The sequence below is a fragment of the Triturus cristatus genome, chromosome 2_2 (genome assembly GCF_964204655.1).
Source record: "Triturus cristatus chromosome 2_2, aTriCri1.1, whole genome shotgun sequence".
NCBI classification, from domain to species: Eukaryota; Metazoa; Chordata; class Amphibia; order Caudata; family Salamandridae; genus Triturus; species Triturus cristatus.
In genome coordinates this window covers 87,408,579-87,429,681 of record NC_140582.1, presented here as the reverse complement: position 1 = coordinate 87,429,681, position 21,103 = coordinate 87,408,579, and the positions used below count along the sequence as shown (strand labels likewise).

At 43.6% G+C, this 21,103-nt stretch overlaps 1 protein-coding gene across 1 annotated transcript in view; it reads left to right on the top strand.

The window, feature by feature from the left end:
* The window catches only part of PRKG2 (protein kinase cGMP-dependent 2), an 856,172-nt gene that overhangs the window by 405,823 nt on the left and 429,246 nt on the right, over positions 1 to 21,103 (top strand). Inside the window, exons 4-5 of the mRNA XM_085643209.1 lie at positions 6,620 to 6,733; positions 12,249 to 12,354. Of these exons, the coding sequence (XP_085499335.1) occupies positions 6,620 to 6,733; positions 12,249 to 12,354 (220 nt within the window). The remainder of the gene's footprint in view (positions 1 to 6,619; positions 6,734 to 12,248; positions 12,355 to 21,103) is intronic.

Sequence of the window (21,103 nt, the reverse complement as noted above, 5' to 3'; positions counted from 1 at the left end):
CTTTACTAGGGACCTACTGGTAAAACAAATATGCCAATCATGGATAACCAATTGCAATAATAATTTAACCAGGGAGCGCTTGCACTTTGGCAATGATCAGCAGTGGCAAAGTGCCCAAAGAATCTAAACCAGCAAAAACGAAATCCAGCACAGTGTCAAAAATACAGGAGGTAGAGGCAAAATGTCAGGAGAAACCACGCCAAGGATGCCAGATCTAACACGTGGTCACAGGCTTGACTGTCTTATTAGGTCCTGGCTTGAAGTAATATCCAAAAATATGGATGCCAGCAGGATAACATGAGTCTTTCTTCACTTTCAACTTTGGTGAGGTCACCGGGCTAAACTACCAGCAGAAGCCATCCACTTCTGCTGCTACATTTATCATATTCTTATTATTAACAACATGTGTTTAATATTTGGAGATCTCAGTTTAGAATGGATGACTGATTTTTCTTTTCTAGAAGTGACACTCGTGACCTCTGGCACATCACATTTTGTCAGTGGTATGCATTCTGTTCATTGACCCATCGTACTGGCTTAATGATTAATGCATAATTTTTCATATTGAATCAGTGGATGTCATGCAGTTTGTCTGGCAAACAAAGTCTCAGATGTGTATACATTTCTCTGACTCAAGAAGTAATAACAATATTTTCTATATAGTGCCACACACCAAACGTCTAACGTTTCTAGAGGCCAGATGTACATAAGTAATCGCTTGCAATTACCAAATAGTAAAGTCTGCGAATCGGGCTGTTTGCTAACGAAAAAAAGCTTATGTACATCTGGCCCAAGGTGGTGTAAATTATCAGTAGAACATTTTACCCAGTTTAGTGATTCTCAATGTACAGACTTTATAAAGACTAAAAGCTGAGTAGATCTTGCCAGGATTTGAACTTGCAGGCTGACATTCACCACCTGGATCACAGGCAAACATCAGACTCACTAAACCATCATGAGTTACAACATTGAGTGCTGTGGCTATTCTGGAACTGTGTAGCTCTCCCATTTGCAATTGCCATGAACAGAGGTCTCAGGTCTAAGTTATATTTCCTATTGCAGCTACAAAATATACTGAGATTTCATGTGTACGTTGCAGTTCAGATACAAGGTTGAACTATGTGCTGCAGCAAGATATTGTCAAGAACTTTGAGCTCTCCAGCATGCAATCAGGTGTGTATCCAAGGACTGATTTCCATTCTGTGTTCAGGCTTCAGTAAGGCTGCGCTCTTCCGATTATCTTTTAAAATTGTATTGTTGTGATTATTTCTGTCAGTTTGCTTTTTAATTGAGGGAAATCAAGGGGGGCTGAAATTTTATTCTCGATTTTGCACTGTGGGATCTGGCGGGAAACTAACCGCTTACAGCCAATGACAGGGGGAAGCTGTGAGGGCATTTTTCTGTGGCCATCTTGAGTGCGACGCGCGTTTTGCGCGGTCAGCACTCTAGTTGTTACACGCTGTTCCCCCGGGCCCAGGCAAACCTTTTTAAACGGATTAGTCGGGCGGCGCGGTGCTTCAGTAAGGCTGCGCTCTTCCGATTATCTTTTAAAATTGTATTGTTGTGATTATTTCTGTCTGTTTGCTTTTTAATTGAGGGAAATCAAGGGGGGGCTGAAATTTTATTCTGGATTTTGCACTGTGGGATCTGGCGGGAAACTAACCGCTTACAGCGAATGACAGGGGGAAGCTGTGAGGGCATTTTTCTGTGGCCATCTTGAGTGCGACGCGCGTTTTGCGCGGTCAGCACTCTAGTTGTTACACGCTGTTCCCCTGGGCCCAGCCACGCCTGTGAAATAGGATGACTGTCAGGAAGCGCAGCGGACGAGCGCAGCGGGCGCGCCGACAGCGCGCCGAAGGCGCGCTTAAGGCAAGCCCGTCTGCGCCCGTCAGCCCACTGTCAGGGCATAGGGCATGCCACTCTGCCCGTTCCACCAGCCCAGTGTCCCTGTCGTCTGCGTGGCTTAAATCCTTACAGCCACCTCGGTGCCCTATGGATAAGGTCTGCTCCGTCCTCCCCTCCTCAGACTATGTCTGTGACAGTTGTGCTTTTCATTTTTCGCCTGAGCTTACTGCACCTGACTCAGTGGATAGTACTTTTAGTGCAGTCACCATCTGCGCCTGCCTCATTAATGCAAGATCCGTGAACAAACATTATTTGGATGTGTTTGACTTAATTACTGATAACAAACTGGACATTCTGTTTGTGACCGAGACTTGGCTTGATGCCTCTTCTAATCCCTTAGTCCATATGGCTACTCCCCCGGGATTTAAAGTCCACCGGGTGGATCGCTGCTCTGGCAGAGGGGGTGACCTGGCCATCTGGTACAGAGACAATTGGACTTTACGGAGTGAAACTTCTACTCTCTGGAGCAATTGTGAGGTCTTGCATTTTAATCTCCAACTATCGGCCCATTTCACTCTTGGTGGCTCTCTGATATATCGCCCCCCCCGGTTCTGCGGCGAACGTTTTAGCTGCCTTTGGCGAGGCTTTGGCTGAGCGCGCCTTGAGGTTCTTTAAGTTTGTTCTCCTTGGGGATGTTAATATCCACCTTGACTGTTGCGAAGAGGCAGATTCTGTCGCATTTCTTGACGCGCTTCATCTCGTAAACCTCTCCCAATTGGTCCTGTCTCCAACTCATCAGGGTGGTCACACTCTTGATATGATAGGCACTTATTTTCCTACCTCGGTCATGAAGCCGCGCCCTGTGGCATGGTCGGATCATTTCCCTATTTTCTTTTCCTGGCCTTTACAAGACTCTTGGAAACCGACTAATAGTAAACGCCCGCCCCTCTCAAAGAAGGTGGTTTCTACTCAGCTCAGCCTCGCACTTGATGCCTCTCGGCCCTCCTTTGGCACAGACATGGAAGTCAATGTCACTCAATTTGATGAGTGGATCTTAGGTGCTGTGGCGTCGGTGTCGGCAGCGGGGCCGGTTAAGCTGAGAAGAGAGGCTCCTTCCAAGCCATGGTTTACTCCCTTGTTGAGGAATCTTAAGCACACCTGCAAAGTGGCAGAGAGGTCTTGGCGTATCGGTGGATACCTACACCCTGATAAAGTGCTTCTTAGATCCAAACAAAAACTCTACTATAGAGCGATTAGGGAGGCCAAGGGCTTGTACTATGCTGCACGTATTGAACGGGCAAATAACAACTCTAAAGAGATCTTTTCTATAGTGCAGAGTTTCCTAGCTCCTAGTGCCCAGGTAGCCGTGGCCCCTGTCTCCGATACCTGGTGTAACACTCTGGCATCTTTCTTCAAGGACAAAATTATTAGTATTCAAGAGACATTTCGACCTTCAAGGAAGTCGGCTAGTCCTGAGCTAGTCCCCATCCTACCTAGGGCTTTTCCGATCAGCAGCTTCTCAGAGTTCTGTCCGATTGATTTGTCCAGCTCCCTTAAAATTCTTAAAGCCCTTAAGTCTGGATCGCCGAATGATCCGTGCGCGGCCAGATTACTCTCGGACGTGGCAGATACCGTCAATACTGAGGTTAATTTCTTGATCAACCATTCACTTAGGGTAGCACATGTACCCAGGGCATGGAAACATGCTTTAATTCTGCCACTTCTTAAAAAGCCATCCCGTGATCCGCAGCTCCCTGAAAACTATCGTCCTATCTCGCTTTTGCCTAGTTTGGCCAAAGTTTGTGAGAAGGCGGTCACGTTCCAACTGACCAATTTTGTCGAGGTGGCTGGTGTTCTTCATCCCGCGCAGTCTGGCTTCCGTGCCTCCTACAGTACCGAATCCGCTCTGTTGGAGGTTTCGGAATCCATTCGAGAGTGCTTGGACGCCGGCGGGAGAGCAGCATTAATACTGCTTGATCTCTCGGCGGCGTTCGACACGGTGCCTCACGCCATGCTCCTCGACCGCCTCTCTGACATCGGATTATCTGGGAAAGCTCTGCTCTGGATCAGCTCTTTTTTGGAGGGCAGGTTGCAGCAGGTTTGGATTCCCCCATGTGCCTCGGTCCCTTTGAGGGTTACCACAGGGGTGCCGCAGGGGTCATCACTTAGCCCTCTGCTTTTCAACATCTATATGACTCCGCTGGTCTTCTTGGCGGAGTCTCTGGGGGCTAAAGTGATGGCCTACGCGGATGATACCCAATTGTTGTTCACTTGGAATAAGGTGGACGACTCGGTGGTTAGACCTCATCAATGCCTATCTTCCGTTTTCCAGTGGCTGGCCAACGCACAGTTGAAATGTAACGAGGCAAAGTCGGAAGTCCTGCTTTTTGGCTCTTTCTCCTCTGAATTTAGAGCAGGACTCTGGCCTTCCGGCTTTCCTTGTCCTCCGGCGTTCAATGGAGCGGTTAAAAATCTTGGCGTCTGGTTCGACGAAAACCTGAACTTTGCCTCACACATAAAAAAACTTGCTGGCACTTGCTTTGGGCTTCTGAGGAGTCTTAAGAAGTTTCTTCCCTTGCTCCCAGTTAGGGACAGAGAGACGGTGGTGCGTGCTCTGCTTCTCTCCCGCCTCGATTACGCCAATGCCCTCCTGGTAGGCTGCCCGGGCTACCTTGTAACGAAACTGCAGGTGGTCCAAAATTCGGCAGCCAGACTCCTGGGCGGTCTGTCCCCCTGGCAAAGTGCTCGGGCTCAACTTCGGACACTCCATTGGCTCCCCGTGGAATCTCGCCTTAAATTCAAAATGCTTTCCATTGTTCAACAGGCCCTTTATGGTTTGGGCCCCAAGTATCTGCAGGACAGATTCTCCTTTTATATCCCTATGAGACAGCTGAGGTCATCCTCGTTGTTGCTCATGGAGACCCCTAAATTTAAGCGTGTTCGCATGGGGGGCAATTCATTTGCCCGCAGAGCCTGCATCGCTTGGAACTCTCTTCCCTTGTCTTTGAGGGCTATTTGTGATCCGCACTTGTTTCGTAAATCCCTGAAGACATTGCTATTTTGATGGATATCTGTAGTTTGGCCGCCTTGTTTGTTGTTAGCGCCGGGACACTTCCGAGTAGCTGTGCGCTCAATAAATTAAAATAACATAACATAACATTTGTTTATCTGCAACTCCATTTATTACAACTAAAAGAAGTGCTGGTGCTTGTTTAGGTGAAATAGTATGTGAACCCCTCCAGCAAGCAATCTGCCTTGTGTCCAAGATCTCTAATTTCATTCCAATGTTTGAATAGTGCTATAAAACAAAAACATTCACTGGAATGTTGAGTGCTCAATTGAAGGCAATGGCTAAGGGATTATATTGGATGGCATAGACCTCCTCTCCAGCATTCCAATGTTTACCTTCGTGTTTCTCCCTTTTTATTTTAGAACATTCTGCCTTCAGTAGCTAGAATGTTCGGATAGCGTTAGAGCCCTTCTGTATTGGGCTACACCATTTGTTAAAGTCCTTTACCGTCGTTATAGGCCCTCGCCTGTAGCTTGGTCTTATAATTCAGATTCAGTGACTTTAACCGCTGGTATAGCTCTCGGTAGCAAGCTATATTCAAAGCCAGACCTGTTGACTTTGTCAGTACTTGCATTGTACATGTCAGACCCTATCCTGTTAAGGAACGAGGGATACTATCATGGAATCCTTCAAGTCTGAATGCAGGGCTGGAGGTATGATATCCTTCACAGGCCTTTATCCCTGCATTGGAGGCATTCGTAAACAGAATCCCTGTCTCATTAATATCAGTGGATAAGGATGCTGAGACCCATACTGAATGCACTTTTTGCACTGCCGTTTTGAAGTCACCCAAGATTACTACATTGTGGCCTTCAAGTCGGGGGGGAATGTCACTTGTAGAATTTTGGGCCAGATATACAAAGAGTAGGAATAGCGATTTTATGCGAATCGCTATTTGGAAATTGCCATTCCCTATTTATGAAATGTTTTGTTTCATACATGCGATTCTTAGTGGGTCACAAATCGACCTGCTTCATGAAAAATAATGAGGTAGGTTGCAGTTTGCGACCCATTAGGAATGCCTGCCATCACATGGATGGTGGCCTGCTGAGGTCAGCAGACCCCCATGTCGGTGATTGCCTTTGAGTAAAGTTTTGTTGTTGTTGAAAAGCAACCTGTTTTTCTTCAAAGGAAACCAGGATGCGTTTCAACAATAAAAAAATTAACGTTTTGTTTTCATTTTTTAAGAGCAGGCAGTGGTCCCAGGGACCACTACCTGCTCTTTCAAAATGTTTTTCTAACATTTACAAAGGGTAAGGGGTCCCATGGGGACCTCTTCCAATTTGCGAATGCCTTACCACCAACTTTGAGTTGATGGTAAAATATCAATGTACTGCGACGACATTTCGGTCGCAAAACCTTGAAACATAACCCTGGAAATCGTTATTTGAAAGGGACGCCTTAAACATGCCCCTTCTAAATAGCGATTTCTACATCCAAACTGCAATTCTGGAGAATTGCAGATTGAAGGTTTGTACATATGTCAAATACTTTTTCGCCACAAACTGGCCGATTTTGCTAATCAGGTCGTTCGTGATGGCAAAATGCTTTGTACATATTGCCCATAATTTCTCAATTTGCATGCCTTTTGTTAGACTGTTCAATGGTATGTGATAGTACAATGCCATAGGATTGTTGCATTTTAAATTCAGTCGCTTGTGTTTCTATTGTACTATTACACTGTCCTCTTAATTTTATTCACAGAGGGAAAATTGGAGGTTTTTCAACTAAACAAACTTCTAACATCCATACCAGAGTGGACAGCATTTGGGGAGCTTGCAATTTTGTACAACTGCACAAGAACTGCTTCAGTAAAAGGTAGTGTTTATGCTCATATCTTTTGCTAGCACCTACTGCTAAAAATCATACACTATATAACAATGTTAGCACGTTTTGTGAACATCATTCCCCAGTGCTGGCTTGGCCTATGCCTGCCCTTTTCCACAATGAGTTTAATTGAAATCCAGTGTCAAAGAATTTATTAATTTTGATGTCATATTTGAGACTCTAAGAGTGTGCCCTGGATGTGGCGCTGCTGCTTGGGTGTGGGTCCTGAATTTGGAGTATGGAATACCGTTATAGCTTATTATCTATTTCAAAATATTGAGAACATCATTATTGCCAGTTAATTGAATGGATTTTCTATACATCACCCCACATATTTGTACATTGACACTATATGTATTCAAGGTATATAGATGTGGAGTTAAGAATAGTAAATCTATACTTCCCTATAGGCACTTACCTTTTGATACTTTGTCCTCGATATTTGTGGTACAATATATAAGGGATAAAGTACCCCCTGCTGAACATGATAAGGATATTGCAAGTCACTGCAGAATTCCTTTATAAGGTTATGGAACTTCAAGATTACTTTTAATATCCTTATTATGTTTGCCAGGGGGTTACTATATATCATAGAACACATGGTCACACCATCACCTTTCGACAAACAACTTACAACCGTGGTGAGTAGCTCTTTCATATGAAGGAGCAAGCATGTTTGCAAACATCAGGAATAAAAATAAAACCTCTAGTCCAAAAATTAAACATATCACTAACCTTTTACATATTTGCTGCAAACAGATATTAGAAACTTTTCAATACAAGCCTGTTGTTTTAAAAAGAAAATCTGCTCTCAATGTGTAGAAAGATGTACTTTCTGCTGGTCTTTGAAAGCTAGAACAAACACCTGTCCTCCAGCTCATATTTACCACCTGTTTAAAGCAGGTAGCAAATGTGAGAGCAAGTCCCTTCAGAACATGGAAAACGGTGCAAATCACCTCGGGTATAACCAGGTCCATACAGTTATTCCCCATTCTGGGGGAACTAAAGTGTAATTTGGTTGTATGCAATCAAGCCACGGCTTCAGATAATTTTTCAAGAGAAATAATGATATACGAGGCATCAAAATGAATGATTTCTATGGTGTATAACTATAGTTCTCATCATTTGTCCCCCTCTCTGGTTCACATCAAAGCAACATTGTCTTTATCAATATGGTCATATTTAAAAATTCTGCTGCAAGAAACAGCAATTCCCATAAGTAATTTCTACTAGATGCACATGTTGATGGAAGGGACAACTTCAAATTACAACATGGCTACTTAATTAATTTGTCCAGGAAGATAGCTGTGATACAGATCTTTGATTTGTCTAGGAAGGTAGCTGTGTAACAGATCCTGGATTTTGGAAGTCTGAAGTGTCAAAATGGTGTTATTAGCATGGGGTAACTGGACCTCTAGCAGGGTTGAAGAGCAGACACCTTGATAAAAAGAGAGATTTGGGATACTGAAAGCAAAAGCTGCTATTTCTTAGGCACAGTATTTGGCCTTTGGATGGAAATGATTGATAGTGTAGGTACAAGAACAAGGTGTGAATTCAGCAGTGACACACATTGCGCTGGAGACAATAAGCATTGCTGCTGGTATATATGAAGCTTCTTAGAAACCTGCAGACACATTTCCCAAAGCTATTATCTCTGTTTAAATGCTTTTCTATATGTATTTATAACACAAAGTGTGATAACATGTCATATATAAATACATAATATCAACCAACCAATATTCGAGGTTGCTAACTAGCTTTTTACCAAGAAACATGAACCAAGAACGACAAAAAGTATACAGAAAAGCAACAAAAGCATACCATGAACATACAGCATATGAAAAAATGAAAGGAAATAGAAAACCTCATTGGAGCATACAATGCGAAAAAGGTTAGGATACAAGGATGTCAGATTAGCTGACTAATCTGATTGGGTAATCTTGGTGTACTGTTAATTATACAGAACAGAGTTACTGTAGTACAGTGAGAGATCACCGTATAGGGCAAGACCCCCCATGTTAGAGAAAACTGACCTAAGTTCAATAGTGGAAGTGAGGCAAAAAGCTTAGATATAACCAAAATGTCTAGGTCCTTACAAGAAGCATAAGAAGAATCGTCATGCTATGTCCTCAAGGAAAGAGTCCTTGACTATGGCAAGTGAGGAGTTGAGCCAATGTTTAGTAAGGAGATTGAGACCAACAACCTAGTTTGTTTCATATAGGAACACAAGTTCAATGGAGGGCCTGATAGACCATATACCCGGAAGAATGAGCATCCTTCAGATGTCTTCCCGGAATGTAGTGAGGGAGGGGCATGATCATAAAATATGAATAATATCACTTCCCGGTAGGCCACACCTTCAGCAGTTCGTATATATGACTAATTCTGCTTCGTTGAGCTTTACAGGGGTCAAATACCTTATCTAGATAAGTTTGAAGTATCCTAACTTGAGTCGTGGTTCATTCAGGTCTCAATTGTGAATAGAGGGTAGGTTTATAATGGCTAGCATAGACCTCCTCTCCAGCATTCCAATGTTTCTCCCTTTTTAATTTAGAGAGTTCTGTAGTCCACTTCTGAATAGGTTTTAGTGGTGTAACCCGACCACCTGTGTTTCAGGTTACTGCGTGTTGGCTTCAAATATAACTCTCTTCTATGATCAAGTTAAACAGTCCTGATGTTAACTTCTTGAGTGAGCCCTTTTTTACAAAATACTAATGTATAAGTGAAGTTTGCATTCCGTTGGGCATGGCTTTCAGCTTATTGTTAAGACAGCTTTGTAGTTGAGTGTACATCCAAAGTTGGTTTGAGTCAAATTGAAATTCCTCACAGAACGTCTGGAAGTCTTTTAATGTTCTGTTCACCATGATGTGTTTAAAAGTATGTATGCCTTTAGAGGAGCAGTAAGGCCAAATGAAAGGAGAGTTGCCTATTTGAAGGTCTACATTAAGGCATATGAGGGACCCAAGATGTAGGAAGCCATTGTATTCAAGCAATCAGTGATGCACCTCCAGGTTGTTACTAACACAATTAATGTCTTGTTTGAGGGAACAACAGATCCCTTATGCCTTCTGTAAAGTACCTGAGCCCCCCTTGCACCCCTTTGTAGGTATCTCTCTATGATGACCCAGATGGGGAGGTTTCTATGTTGATATTTGATGTGCTGTACAATAATGTTAGATGTAGGGGAGTCTCAGTCCTCTGGAGACTGTATCTGCATATCTTTTCAGTATGTTGAGTCTGGATCATTCGTTCCCCAATATGTATTATTTAATTTGTCTGTCTATGAAGTGCAGAGTGGATTGTGGGATGACCAATGGCAGCATGAAGACGTAGTTGAATCTGGGTGCCACCTTCACTCTAATAATTTGAATTCTGTCCAACAGCGAGAGTTGAAGATGGTGCCATCTCTTGAAATCACGTTGCATTGGATTGATTAGAGAAAAAGTGTTATCCTGTGCCATGCTGGTGATGTTGCTGCTGCTCAGGATTCCTAGATATTTCATTTTGGAGAGGACCCATTTGAAAGGAAAGCCATACAAAATGCCTGTAGTGGTCGCTCCCATCGCATGCATGGCTTTGCTTTTGGACCTATTAAAGGAGCATTCAGAAAAGGTGGAAAATGGTGTGATCAGTGACATCAACATCTTAAAGGACGCGTCCTGCAAGGTAAAGGTCAACAGGATGTCGTCGGCATAGAGCATGTGTCAGATCTCCCGCAGATGTCTTAATCATGGCGATGCCAAGATGTTCTAAGCTATAGCCAATGGTTCTAAGCCTATGAAAAACAGGAGAGGGGAGAGAGGGCCTCACTGCCTTGTTCGCCTGTCTAGGTCTATTGTGTGCCCTCTTACACTGATGGCACAAAGGACTTCCAGCTGTCAGTCTAAGTACCCCCACTATATTTAGGGTGTATGTTCTGATGTACCTTGTTTACAGTACGGGACTGCTTGGAATAGCCTGGTGGTCCAGATCAGAAAATAAATAAAATGACCACCACGCCCTGGGAGAAATCGCTCATGGTCTCTATGCCATAATGGTTGTGTTTTTCAAAACCTCACACTTTAGGAGTTTGTTTTTTAAACAAAAAAGCTTGCTGAACGTTCACATGAAACAGGGCAGCTGCTCAGTAAACTTACAGTGTCTTCAGAGGCTCCACTGTGGCGGCAGGTCCTCTGAAGCCAAAGAGATCTGTCTGGCAGACATTGGACCATAACTATGGCTTGCTGTAGTTCTCCAAGAGTACATACTTACGCTGTCCTTGCATATAGGTGTGCAGACCACAAATCTCTAAATAACCACTGCACTCCAACAATGGAAATATTACGACGACTTACGTTAGTAGGCCAGTGAATGCCCTGTAAAAAGAGAGAGACACACTTTAAGAAAACTAATGTGTTGGAAGGAGCTCCACTGAAGCCGTCCAGGCCACTCTATCCCAAATGCAACTACAAAACATATCTCCCATATGTGGTACAATGTAGAGGACATTGTTAATGGAGTTAATCTTCATAGGGTGTTTAGAGTCTGCTCACCTGCCTTCATGAGGTGGATGGATCATCCTGGAAAACAACAGAAGAATAACGAAATGTGTATTTTTCATTGGATAATTAAATTTTGAGGATCAAAAGTCCTCTTTACTCACACCCTCATAAACTTTACAGCAAGAATGATCAATTTTGGAGGCATTAGTAGCTCTGCGGGTGAGCAAGGCTAACTGTATTTACAGGTGGGACTGAGGGGGTTCCCTGAATAATGAGCAATTATTGGGGAAATCTGTAATTCCAATTCTGTTTCACAGTGCTTAATTTGACCCGGTAGTTGCAGGACTCATGTTTGGAGACCGGCACTTATTTTTCCTCAGCAATTTTTCACCAGAGCAAAAGAGAGAAAAAAACTAAAGGAGAAAGAAAGAGGAAGAGAAAGATGGAAAACCAGTGACAAAGAGAAACCAGGGATGAAAAAGAACCTGCAAAACTAAGATAAAGGGTCAGGGAGTTTCCGGTGGTGGATAAAAGACACATGAGGTGGAATTAAGAGTCCGCACCCTTGGTATTTGACACCGCCACTATACATAGCACCGGCCACTAGCATCTGATCAAAACTTTGTGCCCCGGCCCATATTGTTTTACAAATTAAGCACAGCTGATTCCCCATGTAACCTTTAATTTCTGTCATTGTTTTATCAGGACTCACCTGATTTTAGCAGGCGATGTTTGTGATTGAAAGACACAAGAGTCATGTTGCTACTGAAGATCTTGTAATTACAATCTGGCTTGTAACTCTCATTGCCTGGCCCATCAGAATTCAAAAGCTTCTCGTAATGAAAGGGCATGCATTTATGACAAAACTAATAGTTGGCATCGCACAATTCAAGTGAGCTCACATCCCTATAAAAGTTAACAGTTTTTAACAAAATGTCACACTCTGCTGTCTGATAGGAAAATGTTTGGCTTATGATTTGTAATTTAATGTATTGTTTTCAATCACATTGTTCATCTTCCCAAAGCCGCGAGCAATGCCAAGACCTGGGCATTAGACAGAGAGGTGTTCCAGAACATAATGAGAAGAACAATGCAGACTAGACAAGAAGAGTACAGACAACTCCTGAGAAGGTAAACCACAAACATTCTTATTTATTAATTTTTACTTAGTCTTAGAACTATGTAACTTTCAAAGGCCCATTAGCTTACCTTCATACAATCCATTAATTTGTTTCTTGCACACCATTGATTCTTTCCTTGAACAATTTCTGTTGTCATTTAAACTACAGAGAGTGTTGATTCTTATCAAATATTCTATTGTAGGCTAAAATAATTGGACATGGGTAGTAAGCCATTTGTTCCAGTCTGATCACTTGCCTTAAGCAAAGACTATGAAAGAGTTCCAGTTAAGTTGTGTGCCTTTCTGGCTGCTACTTCTTACCAATAGTCCGATGATTTAAACTCTGTATTTAAGACTCACATTATTCAATTGGGATGTTGGAGTTTTGGGGAGAGTCTGCAAGATGCACATGAGCAATTATTTTTTAATTGCATTTTCTAGAAAGCACCTCAAACATGCTTGTTGCATCTGCAGACGTGCCCCAGTGCACATCTGTGAATGCAGTAGACGAAGGCTGATGTAAATATGAATGTTCAGGGCATTTGGTTGATCGCCAGCACTTTTTATGAATTGGTTGCTTGAGTTTTTGAAACCAGTTGAGGAACCAAACAGCAAAATAGTACATTTTCTAATATCAGACACCATCAGAAATAGACAAATCTTTGCCTCAGTGGTGGGTCCTCCACTAAGGAGGAAGAGCGTCACACCACTGCTTTTCAATAACTCGAAATTATTATAATTTTATTTTTTCCTGCTGCTGCAGCTTTGCGGCAGGGGCTGCTCTGCTCACAGAGCAGGGGGAGGAGTGGTGGGCAATCTGTAAGTGCGCATGAATATTTGGCCAGTGGTCTCAGGCCGGCCAAACAGTCATGCGCACTGTGCATGTTCTCCACTCAGGCTGTATTACAACCTGGGAGTAGAACACGCCCAGGCCCCTAGTCCCTGTCTGGGCACCGAACCACAGCGCTCAGGCCAATTACAACGCTGCATTGCAGCGTTGTGATTGGCTTACATGAGCTAGGGTGCTTCCTGTTCCGGCCGGACACGGCAAGGAGGTACGTTTATTTTTCTTTACCCCCCGTGCTCTGCCACGCCACCCCTGATCTTTGCCAGCCGCCATCACATGCTTTTACATGTGAGCTGGCTAAAAAGCTCACTGAATACGGTGATTAATTAACATTTACAGTTTCCCACACTTAAACATGAATATGACAGGTGGGTACAGAAATGTATTTTGACCATCTAAATTTAGAGATGCCATAGACATGATGGTTTAAATAAGGCTTGCGGGCTCCAGATTCTGGTTCATAGTAAAAATTGACAGCATTTTCAGAAGAATGCCCTGTAAGGTTATACCCCATTCCGCTAAATGAAAGTAGACCCATAGGCCACAATTACCAGTTGAGCAAGTGGAATTTCCAGGTGTGTTAAAAATAAAACACAATATGTTGGTAAGCTTAAAGTCCAACTAGTATTTAATGTGATATAGCAAGTGACAAAGCCAAATATATAAGACAGTTGGAATTTCCCATGATCAAGGCTCTGGCTCCAAAATTGGCAGTGGGAGCCAATGGCGCTAAAAACATTTTTTTTTAAAACAGAACCAGTATACATAGGTTTTTTTTCTTTATACACATCAGTGAAGAATAATCATGCGAAAACCTATCTAAAGTGCCAGTGGTCGGATCTCCCCCTCATGAAAGTGCAAAATAGCCTTCAGGCTGAAGATATTCAATCCCACATTACAATCCTTATTATTCTCACTAAATCTTGCTTCTCTTGCCAGTTTTGCAAGCAAGGTTATCCTGTTAGGAAATGTGCAAATGAAACCCCCTAGCTCTATGGCTTCTTGGCCTACTGGAGCCAAGAAAGTTTACAATCATATACAGTATCACAGGAAGCTTCAAGCTAATGCTAATATAAAACAACATCCATATTTCATTAGATCTTTGATACGGTCAGGATTACATATATGGTTAGTAACATTGCTCTACAAAAGAGAATCTGAACATGAGAAAGACAGTATAGAAGTTTGTTTCACAGCCCCCTTTTTTCATAGAGGAAAACATTTGGTTTACAATAGTTCAGTAGAATACAGTCTTACCTTTTCTTTATCAATCTCATTGTTGTCACGTTCCTCGCCATCTTAAGAAGGAGCAAGAGTAAAAGTATTTAGCAGTGTCTTTAATTTTGCAAGAAAACTGTGTGATGTTCAAGATCAATCTAATAGCTCGTTGAAATGAATGAATGAAAAAATGTATTGTCCAGTTAATAAAAACTTACAATTAAAACACCATTATGCAATTCTTCTTACATTTCATACATTATTAAGACCACATAATAATAAGATACTTTACATAAATTTATAAAACCAAGTATATATAAAACCATCCTCATTGTCCACAGTTAAGCAGTTTCTTCTCCACTATTTCTATAAACTTCAGAAGTCTGCTCATAAATTGCAAACTTTCTCCTTGTAAACTAGCTATGACTGCTTGTCGGCAGGTTCGTATCATTTGACTATTAAAGTCTGACCTTAGCAGCCTCCTACGTTCCTCTATTAGTGCAGGGCAGCTACAGATGATATGGCAAATATCTTCCCTCTTGCAATTACAGAGGCAACACAACCTCTCACTACTCATCAATTTTCATGTAGGGGAGTCTCCAAGAAATTGGCTGTTTCCAAATCGGAGATTCATAAGCTTCAGCTTTGCCCTTTGGCTATTTGAGTCTCCTAAATAGTTCTGAGGTTTTATCATACCATACGAAGCATTAACTATCCATGCATGGGATCTCTTTGCCAGTGCTGCTTTATCCCATAAACACGACAATGTTTTGCTGCACCCATTTATGACTTTATTAAAAGCCACCTGTGAAAGAGGTATGGCCCATAGTTGTCCTGCCTTGAACGTATCTATCGCCAGTTTAAAATATTCATGTTCCTGCTTATGTTTATTATCGCATATTGCCTCCCAGACCACTGTCATAAGCGAGGAATTATTATCCCTTCTAATTTTATGGCAGAATTTTAAATATGCTCCTAAGCTATTTAGGTTCTGTCGTTTAAGTCCGAACTCAAGTCGGATTTGTGCTGGTGAAGTATGTTGCGAAAGATTAAACAGGCGTCGGTAGGTCCCTGTCACTAGCTTATCTATGGTGTTGTCAGCACATCCTCTTAAGGTCTACTCCATATGCGAGAGTTGGCACATGTTTAACTGACATAATTTGTAATAGTTGGTTAAAGGGAAACCCTTTTAAGTTATTCTGGAGTATGGAAAATGCGGCAGTTAATGATTTATTTCTTCTCTGTAGTGCTGCGCACTGCTTTTTACCCGTGCCCCTAGCATCTATTATAACACCCAGATATCTATATTCAGTGACCGATTCTAAAACAGAACCTTCCATTCTCAATTTTGGTCTTACAGCAAACCCCTTGTCATCAGCATTGTTTTTGTCTTTTTTATATTAATCTTTAGGCCATGAGTGGGGGCGTACTGTGCACTTTCATTAATTAATCTCTGCAGTCCCACTTTGGTGTAACTTATTAAAACAATATCGTCGGCATGAAGTAAATGTGAAACAGTAAAACCTACCACAGTCGGTGAGTGAGAGTTAATTTCACTAAGCCTTGATGAAATCCCAGCTAAGTACAAATTAAATAAGGTTGGGGCCAAAACACACCCCTGCATCAGCCCGTTTCTTATCACCATTTTTTTAGACAAAACTGTGCCTTGGCCCATCTAATCCAATCTAATAGCAATACTGATGACAATTACAATCATAATAATATCAATAATGGATGCAAATATCTTCATACCACAAGAGCTAAAAACGTCTACCGCGAAAGCCATATGCAGCTTAAACTCAAGTCAGAGTCTCTTTGTATCTTGTGTAATGTCTTTACAATCTGAGTACAACATCCGGTCCCTAACTTCTGCAGAGCCCCATCTTTGGATGCTAAGAGGTAGTCTAAAGCCATATTATTTTGAATCAGCATTTTAAAGCGTGCATCCAACTGTTCTGTTACTAAGCCCAATGCTTTTACAGGGGAATTTGCTATCTCTTCCAAAATCTCTGCATTTCTTCTTATCTACAGCAACAGTCATACATGGGAGTTAGAGCTGAGAAGAACCTGGAGATAGTTTAACAGCCCACTTACTCCTTTTTCATTCTATGGGATAATCATCAAAATGTCTAATGGCCTGAACAACATAACATGGATAGCAAGTCCCAGTCCAATGTAAAGACAACCAAGAGTAGGCCCGCGATCCGCAATTAAAATATGTATGATCTCCCTGGTGAGGACATTTGAGAAACAACAATCCATGGGGAAGGCTGTCCTCAAATGGAGGTAAATTGAAAGGAATGTTTTCTGCTGTTAAATCACATTTACTGTGTCCCACAAATATACTGGAGGCATTTAATCCCCAGTGCTCGCAAATAAATTATTGTTCAGTCATTGCAAGATGAGTCATATCTGGCATGTTGCAATTAAATTGACTATTGAACTTTCAAGGACTGGTAAATAAGAGGTGGTGATGCCAGCACACACTGTCATTTTGTGTCCAAAGGGGAAAAGCTGAAGACATGTGTCATTAAAACTGATGGGCACTCCAATCAAAGGAGGAATGCTCCCTCCTATATCACTATATCATGCACATGCATGAAAATCCAGCAGGAGGAAGAGTTAATGGTCTGACTGTACTTTTTCAACAGCAACATATAGGCGCCATCCTTGTAAGCTAAGCGGTGTCTCCGTATAAGGAAAGCTCAGTCTTGGAATAGTTCCACATTCTGTGGCACGCATTTACCTCACTGTCAGCTAGATGTTCAAAGCAGCAAAGATGATAGCGGGCCAGACGCACAGAAAAATCGGATATTCAGAAGGAGGAGGCTGCTTACCTGGAGGCAGTAACAATGAGAGGCTGTTGGGCATCATCAAGCGGTAGTGGAGCAGGCAAAGGAATTCGACCAACCAACAGATGACAACTCCATAGCAGAAACTGTTTCAGCGTTTAATCCAGGTATGGGTCCATGCATTGAGGCCGCTGTAGGAGCACTGTTGTCTCTCGGAGGGCCGACTCATTTACAGTAAGAGGAGTGGATCCAAGTCATCAGGCTTCAGCACTTGACAGCTGGGTTTGTAATGAGCAGTATCTAATAAAGTCCACACCAGCAAGGCTGCAGGGAAGTCTTCCTCTGGTACACTCAAGGATATACCCACTCACCAGACTAGAAGGAATGGCAGACCACAGTTTGACACTTGTGTAATGTGGCTTGCACATGAGAATGGAAATGGTACAGACATTGTATAGGCTTTTAGCAATAAGGTACAACAGCATTGTTAGACCTGGCATCATTGGCGTGGGTCTCCCTTCCTCTTTGCGCTTCCGATCTTTTATGTTGGCTGGATTTAGATGCTCTGGGCACTGTGCTACTGCTGATCAGTGCCACAGTGCGAATGCTCCCCGTGTAAAGATGACTGTAAGAATTAGGATAACCATAATGCCTAGGTCTGTGTAACATGTTCTAATAGCGAGTTACCCTCCATTTCACTGTTACTATTGTGAAGCTATCCGTTCTCATAGGCCAGAATGGGCAGGTTGAGGATTACCTTCCATAATCCTATCTGACCCCCAGAACCTGATAGAAACTTCGAGTTTGATATGTTTATGCTCAGGACATTGAGATACACCTCTTAGTAAGAACCATTTATATATCCCATGTTCGAAAATGCCTCTTTTGGAAACGCGGTATTCTCTTGCCTGAGCTTTCCTGTAGGCTTTGCTAGTATGTGTATTGGTCGTCTGGTTTTGGAGCAGCAGGGCCAGCTGGGTCAGACCTGGCTGGAGAGAGAGATTGGTATTCAGAGCATGGGGAGGGGTGACTCTTTGATCTGAGCAAGGGCATCCCTGGCAAGGTGAATGATGGCTCCACCCCACCCACTGGGCGTCTGATAGCAGACCTCCGCATTCTGAAAGGGCAGGATGTCGCCTCGTAAACCAAGTGCTCCCCGATCCCATCGAACTGGTTCTGACTGGATTTAGTGATTTGTGGCTTTAGAGAACAAAGACTTTTTAGGTATAAAATGCTGCACTGGAACCTTGTCCAAGTGTGTTCCTTCTGGATGTCAAGACGAAACTCTGTCTGAGTGAACAGAGGAAAGGACTTTTGAAACTTTCACCAAGCTTGCTGAAGAAACTACCCGAGGGCCTTAATCAAAAGCGCCTCCTGCCGAAGTCTCAGGGACATTAGACTTCACCCCGCCAGCCGCTGGAATTCCTGTGCAAGGAATTCTGCTTGCACGTGAGGCTTCCATCGAGCAATCCGGAGCCTCTAGTGCTGCTGTGAGGAACGCGGACTGGGAACCTTTGCTGAATCTGTGTGGGTCGCTGCAGCTAAGAGAGAGCTGCCGCCGCTGAGAGCCCGCCTGAATTTGAACTTTCGGAACCTATTCTGAATCCGTGTGGGCCGCCGCAGCTAAGAGAGAGCTACCGCCGCTCAGAGCCCGCCTGAATTTGAACCTTCGCTGAATCTGTGTGGGCCGCTGCAGCTAAGAGAGCGCTGCCGCCACTGAGAGCCCGCCTGAATTTTCACCTCCAGAACCTTCGCTGAATCCGTGTGGGCCGCCACAGCTAAGAGAGAGCTGTGGCCACTGAGTGCCCGCACCTATGCCAGCTTTTCATCATTGTGATCTGTCCTGTGGGCCACCACAGCTAAGAGAGAGCTGCTGCCGCTGGGTGCCCGCATCTTTGCCAACTTTGCCTCATCGTGATTCGTCCTGTGGGCCGCCGCAGCTAAGAGAGAGCTGCTGCCGCTGAGTGCCCGCACCTTTGCCACTTTGCATCATCGTGATTCGTCCTGTGGGCCGCCGCAGCTAAGAGAGAGCTGCTGCCGCTGAGTGCCTGCACTTTTGCCAACTTTGCATCATTGGGATCTGTCCTATAGGCCGCCGCAGTTAAGAGAGAGCTGTTGCCGCTGAGTGCCCGATCCTTTGCCAACGTTGCCTCATCGTGATTTGTCCTGTGGGATGTCGCAGCTAAGGAAGAGCTACTGCCGCTGTGTGCCCGCATCTTCTTCACCATTGTCAAGGATTGTTGTTATCGTCTCGTGGGCCGCCGCAGCTGAGTGCTGCTGCCGCTGTGAGCCCACCATGGAGCTGCAAGACAGGAGTCATCGCCACCACCAGCCCGGGTTGCCACGTGCTGCTGACGCTGAGATCCCGCCTGTCCCCGAGTGCCCGAATCATTGTGGGTGCACGCTGCGGAACCCTGCAGCCAAGACTTGTGGTCGCTGGGAGTCAGCCTGTCACTGTCTCCGCTTCTTCGAGAAGCTGCATGCTGTGTCCCCTTTCAACGGAAGCTATCTGGTGCGCAACGGGTCGTGTAGGCCCCGGCATTGAACTCAGTCAGTGTTACGTCTGGTGAATACGTTATTGCCTTTTTGAGTCCCTACTGGTTTACGTGCATTGTAGCTTGTTAAAACGCTTTGAGAGTCTTGAGTTAAACCTTAGATAAAGATATTATATTTCTATACCTACTTGAGTTGTGTCCTTTTGTGGTGTATTTACTGCCTTATTGTGCATGGTCATTAATGCTTCACACACTGCCTCTGAGATAGGCCTAACTGCTCGTGCTACGTTACCACAGGGTTGAACAGGGGTTGTCAAAGGGGGTAGCCCACTTGCCCTGACTTAGGAAGAAGGGTCCCTACTTGGACATTGGCACCAGCCATTGCCAACTAGAGACCTCCATTTCTAACAAGCATTATCTTGTAACTATGGATCCAACTTAGAAGAGATGACAGGGAGATTTAAGTGGAGCATCGTGGGCCAGCCCATGAATGTTTCATTCTGACTCAATTTGGTTTTTGGGAAGGGATTGCTCTCAAGGACCACAAGGCTAATCGTAGAGCATTGGGCCATTTTAACTTTGTCTCTGAACATATTTGAGCTATTTTTATCTTCAGAGACCTGGTATTCCTTTCGAATTAACTGCTGATTCTGGGTGATAGGTATTATGGAAATGCTGTCTAATCCTAAAGTCTTACAAAATGCCTGCTCGACTTAGGACACAAACTGTATCACCGGTCTCTACTGACTTGGCTTAATACCCCAAACCTAGGTATGAAATCGCTGAGCATTCACTTACCTACAGAAATGGAATCTGCGTGGGCACAGGGGTATGCTTCCACCTATCCTGAAAACATACATACCATGATGAAGACAAAAGAGTAGTTTGCACATTTAGGTACTTGAATAAATTCAATCTAAATGTGAATGAAGTGGCTACAATGCAGAGGAGGAGCAGCGGGAGTGGTCTAAACTCCTTTTCCAACACTAAATGATAAGCATGTGACATAGGATTGACAATAACTTTGGGTTATGCAAGAAAAGAAAGCTGCACAGCAATGGGCTGCAGGGGCAGGCATCATGCTGTTCCTCCCATTATGGAACGCTCCATGAGACAGCCCAGCGAGGCTGGGGATTAGAACTTTAGGTGCAACCACACCCCCTCAGGGTCTCTTTTACAGTGTTTCTTGATCCTGGATTGCTTTGCATTTTCAGACACTGTTACCTGTGATTGAAACAATTCTTATAACATGGGTACAGGAAATAGATAAGTTCTCACAATATATGTAGCAACATCAGCAGTTTTAGACAGAGTGGTGTTCTTAGCAGCTGAATCTGCTAGGGCATTGCCCCTTAAAACATTATCGTGACGGTGCTGGTGACCAGCACACTTTAATACTGCCATCTTT